Source organism: Ochotona curzoniae, unplaced genomic scaffold, assembly GCF_017591425.1.
Source record: "Ochotona curzoniae isolate NIBS_2020 unplaced genomic scaffold, NIBS_Ocur_1.0 scaffold_2587, whole genome shotgun sequence".
Taxonomy (NCBI): Eukaryota; Metazoa; Chordata; class Mammalia; order Lagomorpha; family Ochotonidae; genus Ochotona; species Ochotona curzoniae.
Window position 1 is genome coordinate 3,996,230 of NW_024467096.1, and position 27,100 is coordinate 4,023,329.

The following is a 27,100-nucleotide window of genomic DNA, read 5'->3' on the forward strand; positions in this document are numbered from 1 at the left end:
TGGAAAGGCGGATATACAGAGAGGAGAGACAGAGAGGAAGATCTTCCGTCCGATGATTCACTCCCCAAGTGAGCACAACGGGCCGATACTATGCCAATCCGAAGCCAGGAGCCTCTTCCGGGTCTCCCACGCGGGTGCAGGTTCCCAAAGCTTTGGGCCGTCCTCGACTGCCTTCCCAGGCCACAGGCAGGGAGCTGGAAGGGAAGCGGGGCTGCCGGGATTAGAACCGGCGCCCATATGGGATCCCGGGGGTGCAAGGCGAGGACCTTTAACCACTTGCACCACCGCGCCGGGCCCATGACTGCCATTTTTAAAGAGCTTTTCATTGTTACTACTTTTTTGTTAAGGTGCCTGGTGGAATGTATAATGACTCCACACATAAGTGTCTGTATTTCCTCAAGGTTTTAGGTTTCTTCATGGGTGCCTCCCACAACAAACATCGAGAAACAGATTTGCAGATACACAAACATAATCATAACTCGAAGTTTAAAAGAGCCTAAGAGATGTTCTGTAACATCTAATCTTTTTTTAACAAGGTATCCCAAACCACCTCAGGTTAGGTCCTCAGGATAAGATAGAGCCTTATATGAGGGATGATTTCTAAGATCTTTGAAACCAACAAGCATGCAATGCACAAATACCCTGTAGCAGGTGGATTCTCCTTTGGAAGTAGCAGCACACACCCATGATGACAAGAAGCACTGGGTCAAACCTTGGTTCAGATCCCACTCCTCCACTTGCCAGTTATACAAAAGGGGTTTTCAGAAAGTCTGTAGAACAATTACACTAAAGGACAAATTTATTTTGATGCAAAAAATGAAATGCAAGCAGTTTTTTACAATATGCATTTCCCATGTGGATTTTGAGGACCCCTCATGTGATCCTGGGTTACTCCCAAAGTCTCAGTCTGCAAAATGAAGGTGATGGTATCACCCACTCCCCAGGGTTGTGCTAAAGATGACATTGAAACAGTGAGCTTGGACTGTCAGCACACTGCCTGGCATGAGGCGCGTACTCGATAACTACTGGCTATGAATAAAGGAGATACAGTATTTTTAAAGTTGTTCTTCTCTTCAGAATTTTAATGACTATAGGAAGAACAGGATGTCAAATTCAGCACTTATAAAACAATTACCTTCTGCCAAGAAGTATATTCTACATTCCTTATAGTACATCTAGAGATAAAACCTGGTAATGGTGTTAAATGAGGGTGTAAGTACTAGCTAAGCCAGACAGGTGGTGCCACCCCTGCCCTATTAGAGTTATTGTGACCTTATGCCAAGGAAAACAAGATTTAAACTTTTTAAGCCCTTGTACCTTGGAAAGGTGAGCTCAGTGGACACACTGGCACCTTCACAAATACACGTGTCCAGCTCCTGACTTTGTTCAGAGTTTCATCTCCATTCTGAATTGTAGGTAGGCACACTCTGCAGTGCAGGGCAACTAGCTTTCAGCTTCAGGCTGAGATGTGCTTTCTCTGCTTAGTGAACAGTGTGTGCTTGGCTGCAGTTCCAACCAAGAGAGCGTCAAACTGGTTTTTCTCATTTCTGTATGGCAAGCAGGCAGTTGCCTTTTTGTATCATGGAGCTGAGCCACAGTCAAATGTGAGGTCATTCTTCTCTTACTCCAAGCTCTCCTCTTGGCCAAGAGCCCTTGTGCTATTCAGAATATCTCATTCCTGCAACAGCACTATAAGTTGCCTTCCTTTGGACGGCCACTCTGATGAAAGAAACTGTCATTGGTTGCTGTGGCTGGCCCGGTAAAGATGGGGTGAGCCACCCTGGATTGTGGAAGCTGGGTCTCTAGCATGGCTCACTCTCTAATTCACTCCCTCAGCCAGCCTTGCAGTCTGCCCGAGCCATCCGCATGTCTGGAAAAATTACAGATTGCCACATGTCATCGATCGTGGAAACACTTGAAATCACGAATTTTAAGTCCATTACTGCCAAAGATCAACTACATAAATGGGTAAACTTTTCTCAGTTTCTTTCCCCTAGTTGAATATTATGGTAAGGTGTAGGAACCCAGAAAGAATTGAAAAACAGGAAACAGAAAGGGTCTTATGAGATAGACACTTATGATCACTGCCACTGGGGCCTTATTTTTATTTATAAATTTATAAGTGCTTTCACTTGACAGAGAGAGAGAATTTTCATTCCCCAAATGCTGAGCCAGCCAGAGTTGGGCCAGGGCAAAGTCAGGACTCAATGCAGAGCTCTCCCACGAGTGGCAGGAATTGAGCCACCACCGCTGCCTCCCAGAGCCTGCAGTGAGCTGGAGTCAGGAGAGAGGCCAGAATTTAATCAGTTGTTCCAAAGTAGATTGAGAGCATCTTAACTGGCAACTTAACTGCTAAACTAAAGCTGCCTGAGACCTCGTGTTAAATACATCCATTCCTGGCCTCTGCCTATGTATCTGAAACACTGGGAAGTTATGGCAGGACTGGTCTGTGGGGGAAAGTCTACGGATTTGAATTATGACAAAGTTAGCAAAAGCCAGTCAGTGATCCTTATCTGGATCCTGGGTCTGGTTGGCTTCCTATGAAACTTCAGACCATGGAATGACTTAAACAGCCCTCCGCTTCTCTCATATGCTCTTCAGGAATGATTGTGTTCTTGTCAGGATGCACTCTGTGCATTGGGTTACTAGAAATACAGTAGGTTGCACGGATGGTTTAACTCTGTTTTCTGTAAAGGACTATAGGATCTCATGAAGATTTTTGCAAAGTCATATGCAAATCACAGAGCCCAGCCCTTTTCTTAACAGGATGGCAACCCTGTTCCTCGGTGGCACCTGGGACCTGGAGATCCTTTCTCCACTTACGTTTAGCGCGCAGCCTGGGACTTGTCCCTGCAGCTCACCGGGTTAGCCGTGGCGCCGTTGGGACCTCCCACCAGGACTCCAATCACCCACTTCTCTTGAAATCGCTCTGGCAGGGCTGGTGTGGGGCACAGCCTTTATTCAGCGGGCACCATGTTCCAAGCAAAATGTGCCCACCAGGGCCATGGGCTCACCCCTCGGGGCTCCCTGCTTCTCTACTGGGTGCAATTCGAGGTTACTGAGCTTCTCTCCAAAGTCTAAAATGGTAGGACAGTAGGGACCTGTGAGAGGCCTCATGGTCCAGTATACTTCCCCCAGCTCCCAATTTGAACACCAGGTACACCCCATGCCCTAGAGGTCTGCACCGAGAGTTGATAGGATAATTAGAGAGTCATGCCTGTTTGGAGGGTTTTTTCCCAGATTGAACATTTCTATTTTCACACCCCCAAAACCTGTCATTCCTCTCTAGCTTGCCTCCCGCACATCATGAGTCAGAGGGGGTCAAAAGGGATGATGCATGGTAGAGAAGAAGATGGCTAAGTCTAGCCTTGGCCAAATATTGACAGCCAATAGTTCCCTAACAGATTTTCTCCTTATAGTACCCTACCTAAGTTTTATCATGGTTTTTAGATTCCTCCTAACCCCACTCCCTCCTGAGGTATTTGGTTCAAAGACCACCCCTCAGCTCCCATGTGCTTCTAATGCTCATCATGGGGGATGGGTGGGAAGTATGAGAAAATACAAATTAAACCAATTGGCCACATCTTAACCATTATTACAACTACATAATGGGTACTGCTTGTTCATTATACCATTCTTTCCACTTTTGTTATGTTTACCATAATAAAAATGTTCCTATAAGTCCTCTAACTTCTAAGACACCAAGAAGGGCCCCTAAACCCCTATTTAAGAATTTGATGGAAACCCCACACCAAGGCAAGAGGCAAAGGTGATTCCATTTCATAGATACACTCATTTTTTAACTTTTTTTTAAGCCTGCTGCTCTATCAGTAGACTAAATCTGGTTTCTAAGAGGTCCTAAAGTTGAGCTCACTTCCCTCATTGGGTTTTGTGGGAGGGCAGGGTAAGGGTCTCTTAAAAGTTTACACTCCCATGTATCTCACAATATTATTGTGAGGATGTGATTTGTTCAGTGTTCTGAACTTTGCGAAGGATACATGCTCTTAATGCAAAGTGTCATTCTCTGGAATCGCACCTGGCTCAGGAAAGGACTGTCTTTGTACTTGAACTTAAATCCAATGGAGAACCTTTAACGTGGGCATTTGCATGATTGAGAATTGCTGCTGTCTTCCCTCCACCCCAACCCCACCCCCGTATGTCACTTTCTTGAATGTGTTCTAATAAAATGATTCGAAAGCAGGCTGTTGATATATAGTGATTTATAACTACTTTCTGAGGTCCTTAATTCTCTACCGATCATCTACCCCATCCCACTTTCCCGAAAGCTCTGTCAAGCTGGGGACAGAGGCAATGAGTGTGTGTCCAGCATGGTGGGGGGGCCCCCAACTGCAATTGCAGTCACCAATAATCATGTCAACCACATTAAGTTTGTCTTCTGGTTACCTGGCAAACAGGATCTGTTTTCCAGAATAAAGATGATCTTATGTATGTGACTGGGGGAGGGGACCAAGGGGCAAGGCAGGAACAGGAGTATACTCCATTCTACAAGCAGAGGAAGTGAGGGGAAAGGTGGAGGGAGAGACCAAAGTGGGCAAAAAGACAAGTTCAAGCTTGTTCTGTTCAGTGACTGGTCTCAGCACATTCAAATGATAACCAATTGTTAAATTTTTATCTTCCAAACTGTACCTTTTGCTGTCAAGCCATAGCAATATACAACTTTCAATCTCTTCATAACACTTTTTATGTCAAGTCTTCATCTTCCTTCAGCCAAGTTTAGCTAGGGGACTTGGGGAGGGGACTTAGAGTGAAGATAAGGGAAATCCCAAGGCCTGTGGAACTGTATCATAAAGTGATAATAATAAGAAGAAAGAATATTTGAGAAAATAAAAAACATTAGCTATGGAACTCCCATGAACTGGAAACAAACATTCTTTGGGAAAGGGTGTGTTGGGCATGACTCTTGGCTTAAAGACTGCATGCAGGGAGGTTCCTTCCTTGCACCAGATACTAGGTAGGCACTTGGTTTATTTCTTCAGTTTTCACAGCCATGCTGAAAGGCACACATTACTGTCTTCATTTTCCAAATGAACAGGCTGCAGTGAACAGAAACAAATAACTTGGACAAACCCACATAGCTATAAACTGACAGGTCTGTGATTCAAGATCAGGTCTCGAGTCCTTAAACCATGCTTTTCTAAAAGTGCAGAGTTGATGGTCCAGATGCACACCTCCCAAACTCGTCCACACCAGTGAAGTGGGCTATGTGCCTACAAGGTACAGATTGGCATCCTGCCTTCATTATGCAAAGGAGAGCCCTGCCAGCTGGGGTCTTTGCAAGGCACAGCCACAGGACTATGATTCAACTGTGTGGAAAGCATAGAATTACAAGGCTGAAATCACTGCTTGTCATAGGGACTTGTTTACTCAGCAAATATTTATCAAGTGCCTCTAAGTGCTCAGCCTTGTGAAATAGGTAAAGCAGATTGTCCCTGTTCCCACGGAGCTTACCAGAGCAAAGAGGATAGACACTAATCAGGAGATACATGAAGGAATAGATCGTTACAGTTGGAAGGGGCCTTCAAGTCCTTGAGATCTGCAGACAAAACAGATTTAGAAATGCCATTTTATCAAAGACCGTGTAACAAGTTAGGGTCAGAATAAGGACAAGAACTCAGAACTCCTGGTTTGAATTCACAACCTACTGTTTCTCCTGCACATCACATTCTGTTTTGTTATACACCCACTAGCTGGGCCTAACTGCAGTTAGCAACATAAACACGTTGATCAGAGACTTCCCATTCCTGGAGAAATCAGTGTGCATTCTGAAAGGATAATCCAATAGGATAATGAAGTGACTCCCTGTGGATGGCACTTAGCAAAGCCTTGTTTGCAGAGCTGACTCAGAGCCCCCAACACAGGAAGAAAGAGGGCCGAGGCTCCTGTGCTGGATCCACCCTGCCCCATAAGGATACTGAGAAGTGTTTTTGGTCTGACCCCCATGCTTCCCTACCTCCCAGATTCAGCAGTCTCTCGGTTTACTTAAGAATTCAACAAATCCTTATTGAGTACCCACTGGGTGCCAGACACATTCTTGGACAAGCATGCTGTCCTCATGGAAGACTTATTCTAACTGAGAGAGATGGGAATAATCAACATCAACAAACAAGTAACACAGCGTGTTCAGTGATAAATGCTACAGGGAAAATTAAGAAAGGTTGGGAGTGTCACAAGATCAGGATGAATTGTTAGCAGCTGGTTGGGAAAGAGATCTGAGGAAAGCGTGTACCAAGGCTTCATATGCAGGCATGTGTGTGTACACATGGTGCATACAGACAAATCAGTGATAGTCGCATCCTCTCTGTGGAGTGGGGCAAACAGTGCAGTTAGCATGGTTTAGCACTTTGTGCCCACATTTGAACCACCAGAAGCACAGCGTGATTTGAACAAATACCACAGGCTTCTGCTACCTTCTTCAGGCAAAGAAAGCTTCTCACGGTATGTCCTAGTGTCCAAGTCCCTAAGGGCTATAGCAGTGGATCTCAAATGAGTGTATATTGGGCCAGAGATGAGCACACAACTTAACATTTCTAATAAACTCCAGGATAGCAACAAATTTGGTCTCAAGCCCACACAGTGGGAAATGCTAGTAGTGTATTACAGCTCGAAAGTTCCAAATACAGTCAAATAACTACTTGAGGAAGGATTTGCGCATTGCTTAGGATGCTGGCAAATGTCAAAGTAGCTCTCCTTGAATAGCAAGACTTTTGGAAACAAGTCTATTTTTTAAAGGCCAGGATGAGTTTCAAAAGCTACAGCCCAAGACCCTAGGAACTGAGGAATTAGGGTAACAAGTACAACCTGAAAAGGAGGTGCCGACAATGTTTCATTGTTTCTTCTATACTGCCTTGCCTTTTCTTACTTTCTCTTGACTAGTTCATGTATTGAGTTTATAGAATAGGTATCATTGTTACATTTTACTGAGAAGGAAATTGAGATACCTGCAGGCTGTATGGCCTCTCTTAAGCTACCAAGTGTGGGCATCCCAGCCTCCTTACTCCTAGATCACTGTTCTTTCTCCTTAACCTTCTTTATAACAGCAAGCATAGCTTTCTGCTGGGGCAAGAATCATTACAATCCAGGACATACAATACTCTTTGCCTTTTTTCTGTTAAAAATGCCACTTGCTGCAAAGTCATCTAGTCATATAGGTGATTAGCTAGCAAGTTCTAGGCTGTGTGTGAGTTTACTCTGTCATAAACACGTTTCTATTCTCCTACCAGGTGTTGTCCAGAGAAAATGCTCACTCATTTTATTATTCGCCTAAGCTAGAACCAATCACCCTGAGAGCAAACCTGTGGAGGGGAAAAACATACATAATCCTTTCCAAAGGCAAATAGCAATGACATTTTGATTATATGTTCCGTTGCTTCCATTCCATTAGTAGCAATAATTGAAAGTATTCTATATCACTAAAGCATACACTGAGATGAGAATGGATTTTGCAAAAACTGATGCCTGATGAGTCACATCCTCTGATATTTAAGCACAACTCTCCCCCACCCAGCCCAATAGAGGTGAAAGCTTTCTTCCCAGTGTTTTCCCTTCTGATCATTTTTTCTTCTGCACTGATTCTTTCTGGTGAGACCAAGTGAGGGCTCTCATTGTGTCTCACAGATGGTGACCCTATGGGGCACAAGGAGCTGTCTCTCTTCATCCCCCAAACTGTCTTTGAAGAGCCTTGTGGTTTTATAAAGTTTAATTTCTGAAACAGCCCTCATCTGTCTCTCAACCCATGGCTTCCAATATCTTCTCCCTCTCCTGCCATTTTGGCCATTCATTGATTCAGTAATTTTTTAAAGATTTGTTTACTTTTATTGGAAAGTCAGATAAACCTTATGAGGAGGAGAGACAAATCTTCCATCTGCTGGTTCACGTCTCAAATGGCTGCAATGGCTGGAGCTGAGCCAATCTGAAGCTAGGAGCCTCGAACCTCTTCCAGGTCTCCCACATGGGCAGACCTCAACTGCTTTCACAGGCCAAAAGTAGGGAGCTGGATGGGAAGTGGGGCTACCGGGATTAGAGCCAGCATCCATATGGTGTCCCAGTGCATGCCACTAGGCTGCTGCACTGGGCTTGATTCAATAAATATTTATTAAGAATATATCCTGCATCAGACCCTGAAAACAACACAGAACAGATTCCAAAAATGAGTTGTAAATAATCCTGTCCTCAGAGAACACGGCATGTTATCATATGACTCTCTCAATCATGTAGAATAACCAACATTCAGATGTGTTTTAGATGTGACTTTCAGTTCCATGTGAGCTGCCTCCATTTCATTCTTGATACTCCTTGTAGACTCCCCCAAAAAGCTTATTAGTGGGTTGTTTCATCTTCAATATAAATAGGTACCATTAGGAGACAAAATATAGGTGGAGAGGAGAAAGGTCTTTAGACTGCAAAGCACACAATGAAAATGACCATTCCATTAACGAAGAAAAAATAGTTCATGCCCACTGCAACAGAGGGATTGAGTTTAGGAGAAAACAGGTTGGGTTGGGTAGAGGGAGTTGGAAATCATTTAGCTGGGTCAGTATTAGATGATCCATGAGAAGAGGTTTAGACCATAATCCAACATTGTGTGTATACACGTGTGTGTGCTTATGTGTAGACAAATACAAATAGACACAAAAGGTAAGGAATATCAATTTGATGATGATGTGATTCTTTAAATAAATTCAGATTCAGAAAGGAAAATAGAGGTTTAGGAAAGCAAAAGTGCAGAGAGAAGTTAGGGTAAGATTGTAGTTCTGACCCAAGGACATCCCTCATATGCTTCCCTTCTATTCCCATGGGGGCTATTCAGGTGGGCCACAGCATTCACCACTTGGCAGCTAGAAGGGGTGCTAGGCTCTGACATTATCTCTAGGTTTGACTTTGTGAAAAGTGGATTTCCAAGTCAGGCATTCAGAACACGTGTATAGCCAGTTGACATATCTGTCCTTTGAAACCTATCTCTACTACAGCTGCAACCCCATGCTGGTCCTGAAGGGAGTGGCACAGCACAGCCAGGTCTATCATGGGTGGGTTTGGTCACAGATAGAATATGTCACAGGGAATATGTAGCAAGCCCTGAAATGTAGCAAGCAGTGATAGGGAAGAGGAATCCCTTGTGGCTCTGGAAGGGTGCAAAAAGATTTTGTTCCCTGCCTGTGGTGACCTTTAGTGGGCTGTATACCCAGTTCACAGATTTGGCTACACTGAGTCCTGCTGGATGGTGGCTATGGCACTTATCAGGGTAAAGAGAAGCACCAGGGCAGGGGTGGGGATTAAATCAGGGTTGGTACAGAGTAAGAATGAGGATTGTCCAGCCTTTGAGCAGGGTAAGGTCTGTGAAATCATTTGGTCAGGCCCTGACAAAGCAACTGCAGGAGGGGGTCAAAGTTCAGTAAATCTGTAACAAGCTACTTTTTAGTTGGTATGTTGTACATCTTCCCCCCCCCTCGCCCCCAATAATGTTATAAATGTCCAAATGGCCATTGGTTGGGGCAAAAGGTTCCCTACTCCTGGAATAGATGTAAAAATTAGATCTTATTGGCGTGACCCTCTTACTGTAAGAGGGCAGCATTCCTAGGGTAGCTCTGTTCTCTCATGGGTTCCTGAGGACTTTTACCATGAAAGGAGCAAATTGGTAATCAAATTGGTTTACACAATTGAGTTCCTTCAAGGCCAACTGGAAGTTAACAGTGGAAATAGAAATCTTTTCGTATCTCTCAACTTTTCTTGCATTCTCATTTGGCATTGAAGATGTTGACATGTTGCTTTATTTATTAGTATTTCTGTGACTGTCCAACCAACAAACTTATTGGTCAGCCACAGATACAAGTCGCAAAGCCAGGTCATCACAAATGACCTGGGGGCTCTCTGTTCACCTTACACGGCCACACAGGCAATCTTCAAGATGGAATAAGTCTTTAAGGAGGGGGAGTCTTGCAATGTCCAAATGACTGGTGTTACAGAGTGGAAAGGGTTTACACTTCCAGCTTGTAGCTCAGCAAAGGTTGTATGTAGGGCCAGACAGATGCACAAGGGAGGCCAACAGGACATCAATCCAGAATTTTTGGCTTCTGAGATGTAAAAAATTCAGAAATGGAAGTAAGCAGGAATGAGACAGTGGGTCTGACAGTGTTATAAAGATGACTGTATCCCTACACGCCAGGTTCCTATCATGCCCTAGATCTCGAAAATCAGGATAGTGGATTTCTTTTTTATAAGTACCTTATAAAAGTATGTTTGTGGGAGCAGGAGTGGTAGTGGTGAGGGGACATGTGTAGGATTAAGATGAGATAGCACCAATAGTTCCATTGGATTCACAGGTCTCTTTGGGAAATGCTTCACATGAGGCAGGGATGCCCAGGGTTATGCCCCAAGTAGTGGAATGATTTGGATTCTGGAAAGACCCTCAACCACTATAGACCTTGAGAATGGTTAATATTTCCTCCAGAGGTCAATGAGGAGATTTTTGTTTAAAAAAAAGTAGGGAGATTGAGTATCCATCATGTTTACTCATCTAACAAAACTTATGAAGTATCTGCAATGTACCAGCGCTATTCTAGATAGGAGAATCTGAAAAAAAATCCTGCAATAAACTCAGAAACACCCACCAGAGACAAGAATTCCTGCCCATATAATTTGCATTTTGGTGGGAATGCAGACAAATAAGTAAAATATACACACTACCAGATGGTGATACATGCTATGGAGAAAAATATAGCTGCGAATGAGGGTGGAGAAGGAAGTGGATAAGAGAAGGAGCAAGAGGAGGACCTGCACTCGTTCTGGTGACAGATACAGTCAGGAATGCAAAGTTTAAGGAAATTAGTCCAGATAGTCTCAAGGCAGATAAAGGTAATGAAAATGTTCATTCGGAGCAGGGAAAGGAGAGGTTTTGTTAGATGCACAAACAAGGCTTATTTAATTTTCTTTTATTATTTTATCTATAACGATTTCTTTCATTTGAAAAGCAGAGTTACAGACAGAGAAGGAGTGAAAGGGCAGAGGTGGTGGGGAGGGTCTTCCTTCCATGGGTTCACTTCCCAGATAGCCATAACGTTTGGAGCAGGGCCCAATAGGAGCCGGGAGCTTCTTTTGAGTGTTCCATATAGATGCAGAGTCCCAAGGACTTGGTCATCAACTACTGCTTCCCCAAAGCCCTTAGCAGGGAGCTGGATTGGATATGGAGCAGTTGTGATTCGAACCAGTACCAACATGGGATTTTGGTGCCACAGAAAGAGGTTTAATATGCTACACCATGGTGCCAGGTCCCCTCAGACAAGGTTTTAGAAATCTCTCTTCATTACTGACCCCTCAAAAGCATGATGAATTTGCAGAAGTGGAGCAGAATTATCTAGGCACAAGTAGAAATTCACGGGTAAGACAGCCTTCTCCCAGTTTCATGCCTCTGTTGGAACCAAGAGAGTACCCAGAAATGACCTGCCAAATTCAGGTGGGAATTACTGCCCTGGCCACCAGGAGTGGAGGGGAGCCTTCCTGAAGTGATAATAGCCTAGTTAAGAGGAACTTAAACTATACTCAGAGTAATGAGGACCTCACCTAAGGTGCAGTTAAACATCCCTCAGAGTCACATAAGTCTCAAAAAGTAGTCAAGATATCCAAATTCTTTATGAATCAGGGGGCCACAAATTTGTAGAATGGAGTATTCATAAATACCTAGAAACTCAAAATGCAATCATGCATTCTGAGAAAGGTGATAAAATATCTGTTTGACCTTGGCAACTTTAAAATCTTGTTTTTCTTTGGTTACTTCCCTTGGTGCCTTGCCCTCCAGTCTAACTTGTTAAATGTTCAGCAGTAACAAGAAGCAGTTCCCAGCAAGCCTGTTTGGAAACTCTCCCCAGTCACTCATTATGGTGTGCTAAAAGAAAATTCAGTTGTACCTTATCACAAACAGGACGGGTTCCTAGAGCAATCTTAGGGATTCTGTTACTGAGGTCCAAGTACTAGATAATCTCAAACCATATCTAAGTGTCTGACAGCGGGAAGAAGACTCAGTAACAACTGTGGCATAAATGTAGCTTCCTCCTTTCTCCTTCCCAAACTCCAGTTGGGTCTAATGAGTTAAGGAGACTCTCCCCTCCCAGCTGTATCAGTTTCCCACCTCCCCACCCCCACACCAGCCCCCAACCAATGAGTTTTTGAGGTTGAAGCCAAATGAGAGAGGAACTCAGGGTGCTAGCACACATTCACTCCCACACCTCCAGTCATTGTGTGTTAGCTCTCAACTAATGCTGGCCTTATCTCTACAGAGATGTTGCAAGACTATGTTCAGAAATTTATCTGTTGTACCCCTATAGAACAATAAGTTTCAAATGGCACTGGTTAGCCTCTGCAAATAAGGACTGCATGGCACCATTTCCTTGCACTCAGGTCTTGGTACGGGAACCCAAGAGGTGAAATGCCAAAAAAAATTACATTCTCATTGGGTAAGCCATGCTCAGCTGGGAAATTCTAGCCATCTGTGATATGGATCAACTATCTTTTGCTGTCTTGATAAAAATTTCATTTTGAACATGAATCAGACCACATCTATGGAATGTAATCCTTTTGAATTGCAATATTTTTACTCCCTTAGCTGAATGAAGAGCCAGTATTATCTCATAGGACTCATGTCACTTGGACAGTGATCACTGCTTATACTGCTTAGAGTATGTAAAGCAAATATAACTTTAGTGTGCAGAAATGCAAGACAGATGTTCTCCATCTCTAGTGCATCTAGACAGGCAAGTGCCTATCTCTTTTGCAACCTGGAAGAATATAAACAATTCAGAAAAGTGTCATACTTGGCAAACACAAAGAACATGCAGCTTGAGTTCAGATATGTAGGAGGAGAAGACAGATCTGATGTGTGATGTGGAAGGCAGAGCTAAAACCTGGGATCAGGGGCCAGGATAAATAAACAAGAAAGGCAATTGGGAAAGCTAGCAAAATAGCTGCAAGACCACAACCCAAGGAACAAGCTAACAGTGTGAGTCCATGTGCATAGCCAGGTTTGGGAAACTGTGATGTGTTTTAGTCCCTGACAATTCAAAGAATGTTAATAAAATGTTAACCCTTGTCTCAACACAGTTTTTATTGTATTACCCATTATTTATTTTGTTGGATATTTATTTATTTATTTGACAGTTAAAGAGGGAAAGAAATTTTGCATCCACTATGTCATTTCACAAATGCCCACCACAATAAGGACTGAACCAGTCTGAAGCCAGGAGCCTGGAATTTCTTTCATTCAAGTTTCCTATATAGTTGGCTGAGACTTAAATACTTCAGCCATCATTTGTTGTGTCCCAGGCAGATTCACAGGAAGCTGGATAGAAGGCAGAGTAACTGGGACTTGAACCAGACACATTGCTATGCACACATTCTAAGTAGGGTCTTCCTTTAACTGGCTTGCCACAATACCTGCCCCACTCACAATGTTTAAATATACCACTTGGAGCCAGTATCATTGTGCAGTGGATTAGGCCAGTGGCTGCCAAGCTGGCATCCCATAGGAGTACCAGTTTTCATCCCAGCTTTCAAAATAGGTCCCTTCTAGTGCACCTGGAAAAGTAGTGAAGAATGACCGAAGTAATTGGGACCCTGCACCCATGTGAGACACTCAGATGGAGTTCCTGGAACTTACTTTAGCCTGGCCCAGCCCTGATTACTGTAGCCATTTGGAAAGTGAGCCAGAAGATAGAATCAATCTCTCTCTCTTCCCTCCCCTCACTCACTCTCTTATTTTCCCATTCCTCCTTCTGTTTCCCCTACTCTCATAACTCTGCGTTTCAAATAAATAAATGAATAAATAAATAATTACATAAATAAATATTTCTTTTAAAAAATAAATGTATCACTTATGGGGTTCTGTGGATCATTTCCAATTAAGGGTTGGCAATGGAAAGATTGAAAAGTAAAGGCACCAAAGTTTGGAAGCAATGAAAAAGAGAATAAACTGAACAATGCACATCTAAAAATAATAATAATAATAAATAATTCTTTAAAAGAAGCACTATAATGAGAGGTCAAAATTTGAAAAAATGCCTCTAATTTTGCTGCCTTTGTTGAGTTGATTGCCAACAAGAAGGACTTAAGTAACAAAGACAACGTTGATTGAAAAATGCACTTCTCCCTCCTTTCTGCCATGTCCCTACACCCATGATGCTCATTAAACATTCCTAAAGCTGCAGGAAATGAAGGTGTGAGAATCCGTCCATCTGCTGTGAGTCAGCTGAAGAAATGGTCAACATCGGGTCTTCTGCCAACTCCTGGGTAGCAGGAGAAGCTCTAAAAGTACAAAAGCTGGATATAAAATATGATCCTTAACTAAAAGATTTGTTGGTCCTTTTGCAAGGTAGAAAATATAAATACTAAGAACACAATTCACCCTGCGTAGAATCAAGAGCAGAATGAGAATGTCTATTGCATTAATTTGACCTACTATATTAGAGTGATCTACCTTCCCTGTGAATCTGTCTCCAGTATCCAGGAAGACTCCTTCCATGTGATGGCAGGAATCTTCAGAGTAAAGAAAAAAAATCATGATGGCAGTTGTAACAATAGAAATAATAAAGTCCAGTAAGGCTTCCAAAGTTGTAAGCCTATTGTAGTCATCAGAATGATCCTATTACATCCCTTTCCTCCTCTTGATCTTTCCTGCCACTCTTTCAGTGTTCCTAGACTCCTGCCGGTACTTGTTCCTTAGACAGTTCCACCCAGAGAAAGAAACAACAGTAGATGTGTCTGTCAGCCTCAGCCTGTTATGCTGCGGTAACAAACAAAACAAAGTCTGGGTGGTATGTCTTACTGATTCTACATATTCCTAATGTGTTGGAAGGGACTGTGTTTCTTGCAGGCAAATTGGGGAATCAGGATGATAAAACAGCTTCAAATATTGTTAATTCCAGAAAGAGAATTCTGAGTGTTCTTGCACCCATAATTAAGTGCTCCAGATAGGAAATGACTCAAAATCAATGGCCAGAACTAGGTCCGTGGCCCTACTCAGCAACAAGGAAGCCAGGAGAAACAGCTGAGTTGCATATGCACGGTGTGCAGAACTAGAAATATTTGATGAACATCAGAACGAACACCTCAGCAGTGTCATATTTGTACATGACTTATATTTTGTCTTTAACTTATATTTAAAGTAAAAATTTACATTTTTACTCAGATTTTAAATTTTGCTTCTATATAAATGTGTGTGTGTGAATTTCAAGTTATACATGAATTAGTATTATTCACATTTGGTTCTTTATTTGCTTTTATTACTCTTACTGTATCTAATCTCCACTAGCTGGTATGTGAATACTAGGTCCTATATACTCACTTCATCAGGGCTGATGGGGATATCTAGTCAGATCATGAAAATAAGAAAACTTCTTACTCTTTTTGAAACTTTTTCCAGACTTAGGAAAGAAAATTTTAGAGCACAGTGTCCTGATGGGCCCTTGTGAATTTTAGAGCAGAATTTATTACATTATTCACACTCTAACCTGCAGAGTTCTCTATCATCATAAAATTTTCTACACACACACACGCAGAGCAGTGGAGATGTAAACACTGAATTGCCTAAAAATGGCAATGTTTCTAATCTTTCAAAGGGTGTTTTATGTAAGTATAATATGACCAACTGCCATTTTCTCCCTGTTGTAAGTACTTCTGTAAAATTATGTGACCTTGTTCTAGAAATTACATGACCACTCCATTGTTGAAAAGCTTATGAAATAACTGGGAAGCCAGGACAAATTCCAAGGTAAACTATATTCAGAGTCTGGTGTTAGGCACAGCAATTAAGTCACTGTTTGGGACACTTGCAACCCATGTTAGAGTAAGTAACTATTTTGAGTCCTGGCTGCTCGACTCCCGGCCTAGCTTCCTGCTCTTCTGTTCTCTGGGCGGTAGATGATGGCTCAAGTGTTTGGGTCCAGGCCACCCAGGTGGGAGACCCAGTAGGAGTTCCAGATCCCTGGCTTCAGCCTGGCTGTTGTGGGCATGTGCAAAATGGAATAGTAGATAGAAAATCAAATCTCTCTCTCTCTCTCTCATTCCTCCCTGTTTCTCTCCGCTTTAAAATAAAATGAAAATAAAATTTAAAAAATTTTAACACATACTCAGCTTGTATGTAAATAGCAGGGACATAAGACCTGGGCAGAAAATACAGCACTAAAATACCAACTGGGAAATTGAGTTGTTGTAATAATTCTGAAGTTAGCCAGCCTACATGTGCTTCATAAGAATCTATCTTTTCAAAACATGTCTCCTCATCTGTAAAATTAGAAATTAATAAGAATTGGTCTTCTAAATTTCTTTTTTGTTTAAACAGTGTATTTTTCTGTAAGCTCATTTATCCTACTAGGAAAAATTGATAAATATATATCCTAACATAGAGTTGTAAAAACCATATTTATATATGTAGATTTGTTTATGGATATGTAAAAGATAATCTAATTTTATATTTAACTGGTATCTACTGAAAAGACGCATAGGTACTGTGAAACTATAATTTTCAAACGTGTTTAACTACAAAGTATAGGCCAAGAGGCTGTCAGAAGAAATTAGCTGAATAAATGTTCCATTTTTTTATTCAGCTATTTATTTTAATAATATATTGAGCATCTTCCATATAGTCATCTGTATTTATGAGTAAAAAGAGCCAAGGGAATTGAGGACATCAGCAAGGGCAGTGGACACTGGCTATGAAATTAAAGACACTTATGAAGTAAAGAGAAGAAGGAAGAGCATTAGTGGGTTGGGATAAAGTAAAGGGCTCTATGGATGGGAGCTGCCAGTGGAATTAGAAGTTAAAGGTTGGGTATCCCATATTCAAAATGCTTGAGGCCAGACATGTTTCAGATTTTTGGAAATTTTCATATTTTATAATATTTGCATGAACTTTGGCAATTGAACATCTCTAATGCAGAAATCCAAAATGCTATGAAATCTGAAACTTTGAATTTTGGTGCTCAAAATATTTCAAATTTCAGAGCACTTCATATTAGGAGCACTCAACCTCCATAGGTAGTTGAATAAACAAGTTGGAAGGAGAGGTAGTTGTGATCACAAAGGAGAATCTAAGACTCCTATTTCTGACCAAGATAGAGAATCAAAGACTATATTGACACCCCAACCTGGCATTTTTTAGTGGGCAACATGTAGCAAGCAATAATTTTAAAGACACTGGTCATCAGGCCATAGGTACAGTGTGATACCTAAGAAACTGGAAACCCTTAGATTACGCCCAGCTTACTGCTTTGACTTTCCATGGGTTAGGGTAGGGAAGGGTAGTGCGTGTTCCCACCAGCCATGATGCATTGTATAGAACAATCAGAAGGGTCTTACTTAGGGTTAGAAAACTTCACAGTCCCTGAAATAAGCAACCTAGGGCAGATAAAGAAGATTCACAAAGCTATCAGGCACCCAACCTCATAACTTATTCCACCACTATTCCCAGGGATTAGTCCAATTCTTCTAATCCGATGTGGATGCCGTTCATTGACCAAAGCTTGGGAATGTGGCTATTCCTAGTTGCAAGGGAGTCTGAGAGATGTAACTTTTTTCCAGAGGAACAATATGCCTACCCCACAAAAGATAAAATCATTAGTAATAAATAATAGCAAGGTATAGTTTGAAAAGTTCCTGAAAGCTTTTGCTATGCCATCTCTTATCAGAAAAAAAGTATTTGTGGTCATTCACTATACACCCCCTCCACATTTTTTAAAGATTTATTTTTATATATTTATTTTTGTTGGAAAGGCAGATTTACAGAGAGAAAGATAGAGACAAGGGAGAAAGACCTTCCATCCACTGGTTCAATCCCCAAATAGCCGCAACAGCTTGAGCTGAGCTAACCTGAAGCCAGAAGCCTCTTGTTGGTCTCCCATGTGGTACAGGATCCTAAAGCTTTGGACCATCCTCTACTGTTTTGCCAGACCATAAGCAGGGGGCTTGATAGGAAGTAGAGCAGCCAGGAAACAAATTGGTGACCATGTGGATGCCAGAACTTTCAGGCCAATTGAGCCATCGCACCAGCCCCTAACGATTTATTTTATTTATTTGAAAGGCAGAGTTGTCAAGAGAAGGAGAGAGACAGAGAAAGGGAGAGAGAGCTCTCCCATCTGCTGGTTCACTCCCCAGATGGGCATACGTGCTGGGGCTAAGCTAGGTAAAGAAGCAGCCAGAATTCAAAAATTAATGCTCATATGGGATGCCAGCTCTTCAGGCAGCAACTTAACTTAATGTACCACAACCCCAAACCGCACTGTGCAAATTTTGTTCAGAAAGTTTTGCAGATTTTATTTAGAAGAGTGTGTGTGTGTGTGTGTAAGAAATCCTTGACATTCACAACTCTTCACTCATTACATATATCATAAGGGAACACCACCTTTTCCCCAATCCTTAACATTTAATATGTATTTTAAACCAGATGAATTGTTGAAAAATGATGGAGCATTTTCCTCAGAATTGATGATGACACATTACAAAGTTCAAAGCTGAAAGCTGATAAAAGGTATTTAAGGTATACACTGTCTGTTCTCAAAGAACTAGAGCTTAGCAAAAACACAAAGATATAAAATCTTTAAATTAAACATAAGAGAATATGTATGAAGGAGCAAGGGAGTAGAAATTTCAAAAATATGATGAAGTACAGAGTTTTGCCATCAATAACAATTGAAAATCAACTCTGAGTCATTTTGAAACCCACACAGCAGATGAAGTTCCAGGCTCCTGGCTTCTGCCTGCCCCAGCAGATGGAAGATTTCTCTGCCTCTGTGTGTGTGTGTGTTTCTCTTCCCTTGCCTCCCTCTCTTCCTCTCCCCACCTTCCTCTCTGCTACCTCTCCATCTCTAAATTTGCCATTCAAATAAATACATAAGCCTTAAGAAAAAACCAGGCACTACTGCTATGGTGCCTTTGATCCAGTGAAGGACACTGGCTTATAGACATGTTGGGTCGAAGATAAAGACGTGTCCTATGTGGGATAATACTGGCATGCCGCTGGCATGGACTGGAAGAAATTACTGGGCACTGCCACTGCTACTAACATGTATGGTTGCTGCCTATGAAGGGCTGAGGGACAAGGAGGCTGCCCTGGGCTGGAACTGAGGGTGGGGAAGGACCTCCGGAGGGGCAGGGAGAAGAAAGCAGTACGTGTTGCAGGCTGAAAGAACAGCAGAAGTTGGAGAACTGGGGAGATGCGGTGTGTATTCAGGTGTCAGTGATGTAGGTATGACTTGGAGCTCGGAGTTCAGACTTGGAAAAAAACGGATTGGCAAGGTTGAGAGAGTGAATGTGAATGCTCTGTGTGCTCTGGGATTTGGGCTTTGTCGTGTAGGTAAGAGAGGAACTGAGAAGGCAGGCGAACATGGTTGTATTTATGACCTGAATTTTCTCAGGAAGCCATGCGCATGGATCCTGTTGCTGAGAGATTAGTAGGTTCTTAATGAATATCATGGATTAAGGGGAAGCTAATACAATGAGGAATCAAAAAGGAACCAGGCAGAGATGTTGTGACAAAGCTCTTCACCCCTGCTGTCTTCATCTTTTCTGGCAGTCAGAGCAAAAGGTGAGCATGTTAGGTTAAACACATTCAGCACCATAGAGTGGTTTTGAATGACCTTGATGTGACATTGAATAGCTGACATGCTGGGTATATGTGTGTGGTGAGGGGAGAGAGATTGCAAGAACAAGAGGGATGGGAAGAGGAGTGCTATTTATCACTTAGTTGGGTAACTAAGAACAAATGACCCCTGGGAATTTGTATGCAAAGGAGTAGGGTATATATGTGCATTGTAGATGAACTAGATGGCATTTGGGATATGTTCTTGAAAGAAAAAAATATTTATTATGTGAAAGGTGAAGTTAGAGAGAGAGAGATACAGAAAAAGAGATCTTCTGTTCAGCAGGACCCACATCAGAGACCCCAGGGAGGTGTTGGGTGACTGTCCTCCATCCCAGGCTGCAGAGGCATTTGGGAAGCTGGGTATGGATTCTCCCCTTATCTCCATCCTACCCCCAGATACAGGAAGGAAAAAGAGGGAATGCAAAAATAGTGATCCCATCCACCTTCCTGTAGCCCATAACCCTTACCACCCTACTTAATTATGTAAAAATCATCAAAATAAATAAATAGGTAAATCTTTAAAAAAGAAAAAGAGATCTTCTATTCACTGATTCACTCCCCAAATAAATGCAACAGCTGGGACTGGGCCAGGCCAAAGCCAGGAAGCAGGAGCTTTTTCCATAAACTCCATATGAGTAGCAGGTGCCAAGCACTGCAGGTATCTTCTACTACATTCCCAGGGACGTTAACTGAGAGGTGGATCAGAAATGGAGCAACCAAGAATAGAACTGGTGCCCTTTTGGGATGTTGGTGCTACAGTCAGTGGCTTAACCTGCTGTGCCACAGCCCCAGCCCTGGGATATACTCTTAGAGCAATGCTGAATATTCTGGAGTAAAGTATCACTCTAAGCAGAGAATTTTCCGTAAAGAAATGTTGAACAGGAGAAATTGAAGAAGAGACCATGTGTGGTGCAGCCAGAGGGAGAAAGAGCTTATCCTCACTTCTTTCAGGGCCTTGTCATGCCAGAGCTACATGTGGAGCCTGAGGTGAAAAATGTTACAAAGAGCCAACCCTGCCCCAGAGCAGAGGCCGCCTAGCTCAGAGTAGCTGGAACAGCACCCCCAGCACCCTCTGTCTCCACCACGCCATCCTGCTGGGCGACATGGGGTCTCAAAGCTAGAGTTTGAGAGCACTGTCAGATCTTATACTGAGTACCTGGTGCTCTGGTTGTGTAGATGACAGAAAAGTCCAGAGAGACCCAGTGTCTTGCCCAAGAGAGCTGCTCACTTTGAAGTGCAAGGTCATGGCTGCCCAGAACTTTGACTCGGAGTCACAGTGCTCTACCCAATCTACTTCACTGTCTCGGTGGGTCCTGTGGAGAGTGTAGTCCACTGTGACAGTACCTCTGTGGCCTGTGCAGCTGGACATGCCATCCCAGAGAAGGGCAAAACTGTGGGCACATGATCCACAGCTCACCTGTCAAGAGAAGCAATCAGATGGGATTTTAGGAATGATTCTGCAATGGTTTCAGAGGCTTTGGGTGGGGGGAGGATCTACTCACTGCTATGTTTGGATATTAAAGGACAGGGCAGACCTCCCTTGTGCATCTAGGCTTTCCATACCTTCTCTGTAAAATGGGTTGATCCTCTCAGAAAATAGGTTAAAAGTTCCAAATCCTCTCCCAGCTGAGAGGCGGGAACTGAAAGCTTTGAAACACTCAGTGCCATTTCATTAGGCACAGGGAGCATGGCAACGATGCCATGTGCATCTTTCCCACCAGCAGATCCTCCATCTCCCTGAGCCCCCACCCAGGACGATACGCACCTGCCTACCGCTGCCCCACAGCAGACACAAGCTTTGGGGATTAATGCAATGAACAGCCAGAGCAAAACACAGACAGGGCAGAGAATCTTCAAAAAGTCATGGAAATCATGGGGAAAAAATGGTATCTGTTTCAAAAATTTTGTATCAAAATACATGTATCTTTTAGTTTCATTTTTCCATGAACTTTCTAAAGTCCCCTTGTACTTTGTCCAGAGATTGAGTGAAGTGCAGAGTAAGAAGGGGATGTGAAAACTGGTGTTTTTGCAGGAGAACTTGAAAAAAGTAAAACTAGACAAGACTTTGTGCTTTGAGAGTCTTTTAAAAGTAATGGAGAAAAAAATGATAGGCATCCAAGTCATGTAATTTTTTTTTACATTTGACCTTAAATTATGTTTAATGTAAGTGGGATAAGAAATGAGCCCCGTTAAGAAGCTGTTTTTATTTTTAGTCACTCCTTTGGGTTCTATTGTAAGAATAGTTGCCTGCATGACTATGTGCCCAGGTCTGTATGTGGTTATGAAGAACTTTTATTTTTTTTAAAGAATTTAGTCATTCATTCAAACAATAGATTGGCAGAGAAAGAGAAAAATAAAGGTCTCCTACTCACTGATTGACTCCTCAAATGGCCTTAATGGCTGAGTCTGGGCCAGGATTAAGCCAGAAGCCAGGGACTCCATCCATGGACCCACATGAGTGGCAGGGGCCCAAGCACTTGGGGCTGTTTTCTGCTAGTTTCCTAGGTGCATTAGCAGGAAGCTGGATGAGCAACAGAGCAGTCTTGTCTTGAACTGTAGTTCCAACATATAATGCCAGCATCAGAAGCACTGCCTTTAACCCACTGTGCTGTAATGTCAATCCCACAGTTCTGATTTTAAAGCATGTATTTCATAGCAAGGACACGTGTGCTGGTGTTGTTTGTTGGGGGTTTTGAGCATTACATGGTAGTGGGATTAGTTCATGAACAAGGTGAATGACTAGCTGTGTGTAGGGCTTTGAACTTCTGAATCACATCTCTGCAATTTCCGAGCTGGCATGGCCCTTGGAGACCTTTGGGTTCAACCCTTTTGTTTTCTAGATGATACAGAAAGTTGAAGGTACTTGCCTGAGCCACAGAATTGTATCCAAGGGCCTGTTCATTTTCAGTCCAGAAGTCTTATTACTGTATCTCCCTGTGCTGTTGTTGTGAAAATCAGTTTCTTAGCAGGGCCTGGGCCACTCCATGGATGCCATTTAACAAGCTTCAGGCCTTCATGGGACACTGGTTTCTGTATATCATTGAATTCACAGGCCTGTTCCCTAAGCAGTTAAATCCCCACAGCAGAGCCAAGGACCTCTGGTTTCTTTGCTATTTGGTTTTTTGTGGGTTTTTTAAGATTTATTAATCTCAGGCCTGGCACAATAGCTCAGTGGCTAAATCCTTGCCTTCTATGTGCCAGGATTCCATATGGATACCAGTTCATATCCCAACTGCTCCACTTCCCATCCAGCTCTCTGTGGCCTGGGAAAGCAGTTGAGGATGGTTTAAAACCTTAGGACCCTGCACCCACGTGGGAGACCTGAAAGAAGCTTCTGGCTCCTGCTTCCCAAAAGGAAAGACAGATTTATGAAGAGAAGTAGAGACAGGGAGAAGACCTTCTGTCCACTGGTTCACTCCCCAAGTAGCCATGGTGCCTGGAGATGAGCCAATCCAAAGTCAGGAACCAGTAGCTTCTGCTGGGTCTCCCATGTGGGTACAGGGTTCCAAGGCTTTGAACCGTCCTCTACTGCTTTCCCAGGCCCCAAGCATGGAGCTGGATGAGGCTCTTATGGGATGCCATACACCATACTTGGAAGTACAGGTTTAGCCAATTGATCCAATGTGTCATGTCCCCAACCCCCCAACCCTGTATGTTTTAAGTGTTCCTTGCGTTGATCTGTACTTTCATCTCCTTAGCAGAGTCAGAGACAATTTCTTAAAGATTGAAACAGAGCTGGTATGTTCCTTGGCACAGCTTGGTCTTGGAAGGAGTAGTGCTCATTTCCTGACTCCTAGTGCCATGAAATCCGAGCCATCTTTGGTGTCAGAATGTTTTTGTGACTTAACTGTCAGAGTACATGGAGTCCTTTGTATGTGCATGTGTATATTTTGTTTTAGAAAACCCTTATGGTTCCTGGAGTTGTATAACCACACAGTTTTGTGTTTTACATGTTACATCAGCCAGGCTGGCTTGAATTAACTTCATTTAGTTGCTAGGGAAAGAGCTCTCAAGATAGCTCAAGGAGGAGTGGATATTCCCAGAAATGGATGAACAAGGTGGAACCCAGAGGGATGTGGGATGGGAACCCAGAGGTTACCACAAAGAGCCTGAGTCTACACGTGGCCCGGAACCAGGATGTGATGTCATAGGGGCCTTCCCAGACCCACAGCACCCCCACCTCCTACCATCAGGATTTATATACTCTATATGTGAGGGGATTTAAAAATGGAATTAAAAGATAAGTTTATTCTAGTGCCAAAAATGGAAGTTGGAAATCCGTGCATGGGTTTTCTCACAATATGATTTTCCCAGACTGTCTAAAGACCCCTCATAGATCCTTTCTTCACCCTGTCATCATTGTCAACTCTGAGTTTCTCTTCCCTCCTTACTTGGCTGGCCTGAAGCCTGTTGTGTCCTCTCTGCCCTTCCTCCCCCTCCTCCAAACCTTCGCCGTCCTCAAGGGACTGTGTCCTTCTCTGGATGTTTCCTTGTGGACATTCTTGACAAGTGGAATTGAGCTAACCCTGCCCTGGTTTTTCTTCTTCTTCTTCTTCTTCTTCTTCTTCATTCTTCTTTCTTCTTCTTCTTCTTCATTCTTCTTTTTTTAAAGATTCATTGATGTTCATTGAAAAGGCAGATTTACAGAGAGAAATAGACAGATTTTCCATCACTGGTTCACTCCCCAAATGACTGCAATGGCTGGAGTGGAGATGATCTGAACCAAGAGTCAAGAGCCTCCTCCAGGTCTCCCATGCAGATACAGGGTCCCAAGGCTTTGGGCCATCCTCCACTTCCTTTCTAGGCCATAAGCAGGGAACTGAATGGGAAGTGGAGCAGCTGGAACGTGAACCAGCACCTGTATGGGATGCCTGTGCTTGGACTGGAGGATGAGCCAGTTGAGTCTATGAGCTGGCCTCTCTGTTTCTTTTGGTTTACTGTGAAGACTAGGCCATTTGTCACTGGTCAGCCTTTACAATAGCTGAGCCTGAGCCAAACGCTTGCCCTGTTCAGTTCCCTGTGCGTGCACGTGTTCTGCCCAAGGTCAGTTTTACCAGCAGCTTCAGGTAGGGCAACTCCTTCTAGAAGGGGTTTCAGCCATGCCAGGCAATGTCTTTGGCCTGTTAAATGAACTCCATAGTCAGAACTAGTTAAATAAATCATCAAGGAGGCAACTGCAAGGAGTAAAAGTGTCATTTAGCAACCAAAAGTTCCTGGTTCAATTCTTAACTCTAGAACATAGTAACTATGAGACTTGGGATAAGGCTCTCAACTCGCTGAGCCTCAGCTTCCTATCTGCAAAATGGGGCTTTCTGGGAATTAGATGAAATGATATACTTGAAAGCACTTTTTTATCTAGGAAATACCACACCCATGTGAAGGATGTTATTATCTCTGTTCAGCCTCTTCGAACCATAGGTTTTTCCATTTGTGGGATTTTTTTATACCCCCTTCTAAGTACAAAGCTTGTACTTCTACATTCAGATGGTGACCCCCCCTTGTTATCCAAATCTGCAGAAAGAGCCAAGAGAGAATCAGGTTTTTATTCTGCACACACAGCCAACCCAAACTGCATGAATCCTAAAGTGCTGTTCGGACAGCATGGGATGTGGAGCTGGAGCTCTGCAGAGTCCTCTGACTCACGCTTCCTCTATTCGCAGATAGGAATTAAGGCTTAGGGAGGTTTTTGCTTCCTCAGAGTCAGGGATAGAACCAGCCCATGAGTCACTCAACTGTGGATTTCTGCATAATCAGTTACTATAAAACAGACACATAGTACAAGCATTATTACCTGGTATGGTTGACTTAGGGTGAGGTTAAGGCAAGAAATAAGCAGGGGCTGTTTCTAAGATGCCTGTTCCCAGTCTCACACACTCTCAGGGACGGCTTGAGTCTCCACATGTTGTGGCAGCTGGCTTCACCCAATGCAGGTGACCCAAACAAGCAAGGAGGAAGCTGTCATGCCATTTATCTCAACCACAGCGGCAACACACCAACACACCCACCAGCGGCTGCTCATTGGACAGTCACTGCATTCAACCCACCTTCAAGTTGGGAGACGGGCTAAAGCACACTCACCACTAAAGGGTGAAGTTTCGGGGACTTTGTGGGCATACTTTAACCTACCCAGAATATCTCCTCTGTGACTGGACTTTCTCCAACCATGAGTTTCTAGAAGAGAGTGGCTCTTTTGCTCCAGTTATTTTTGAAAGATAATTCTCAATCTGAAGTAATTAGAAAGGAAATTAATTTATGAGGATTCCTTCTCAGCAGAGAAGTATTAACAAACTTCTGGGTAATGATGTAAAGTAGCAATGAAGACATACTTATCTCAGATCAGGGTACCTGGGTTCCACCTGGCTACACTCCTGGTGCTAGCACAGACCCTGGGAGGCTGCAGGTGATGGCTCCTGTGGATGCATCCCTGCCACTCAGGGAGATCTGCATGGAGGGCTAGTGCCCACATTCGCCCTGGGCCAGCTCTGCAGGCATTTGGAAATGCTTTCTTGCCTCTCTCTCTCTCACACACACACACACACATACACACACACACACACACACACGCACGCACACTTTATCACTGCCTCTCAAATAAATGCATAAAATTTAAAAACAAAATCCCTATTGCAAGCAGAATAAAATCAGAAAAGATACAGAAAGTAGCAATCCAAAGTAGATAGCTCATTAGATTCTGAGTTCCACATGCAGTTTTCATTCAAATACAAAAGCCCTCCATAAACAGAGGCTACAAAAACTTTATTCCAGGGCAGGGCTTTGTCCCAGAACTTGAAGTTGCACAGTATATAGTAACCACAATCCTAGCTGAAGAACATGACCCATATATTGTCATATTAATAGCAGAAGTAGAAATAACAAGAAAGCTAAGGTTAAATAATTTAAAACTGTCCAAAGTTATACTCAGGGTACTATGCGCATTGGGAGCATGCAGCAAAGGCAGTTCTGCAGTAGTCAGGCTTTGCAGAGTCTTGCAGGTGTCCGGACCGTCTCCGCCATCACAGCCCTGCTCACGCACACACGAGCGCTTCAGAAACCCTCTCCTTGGCTTGCCTTCTCCCTGTGGCAGTTATCGCTAATGTGGGACTTATCCTCCCTGTTTCTCTTGCTTCCTGCCTGCTTCCTCCTCATGTATACAGACTTTTTTTTTTTTTTAAGATTTGAATGTTTAATTTGAAAGTCAGAGTTAGACAAAGGGAAACAGGGAAAGAGATCTTCCATCCACTGATTCACTCTCCAAATGACCACTACGGCCCAAACTGAACCCTTCTGAAACCAGGAGCCAGGAGCTTCTTCTGAGTCTTCCACAAGGGTACAGGGGCTCAAGGACTTAGGCTATCCTCTGATGCTTTCCCAAGTCATAAGCAGGGAGCTGGATTGGAAATGGAGCAGCCAGGACTTGTACCAGCATCCATATGGGATGCCGGCACCAAGGAGAATGTCACC

At 43.1% G+C, this 27,100-nt stretch overlaps 1 protein-coding gene across 10 annotated transcripts in view; it reads left to right on the forward strand.

Annotated features, from left to right (window-relative positions):
* KALRN (kalirin RhoGEF kinase) overlaps positions 1-27,100 on the forward strand; it is a 660,588-nt gene that overhangs the window by 491,983 nt on the left and 141,505 nt on the right. For 7 of the 10 annotated variants that reach the window (XM_041002788.1, XM_041002790.1, XM_041002791.1 and 4 more), the window contains one exon: positions 2,767-4,197. The exons of the other annotated variants lie outside the window; for them this stretch is intronic. In XM_041002788.1, coding sequence (XP_040858722.1) covers positions 2,767-2,829 — 63 coding nt within the window. In that variant the 3' untranslated portion in view covers positions 2,830-4,197. Of the gene's footprint in view, positions 1-2,766; positions 4,198-27,100 lie in introns of those variants that run through there. 10 annotated transcript variants of the gene reach the window in all.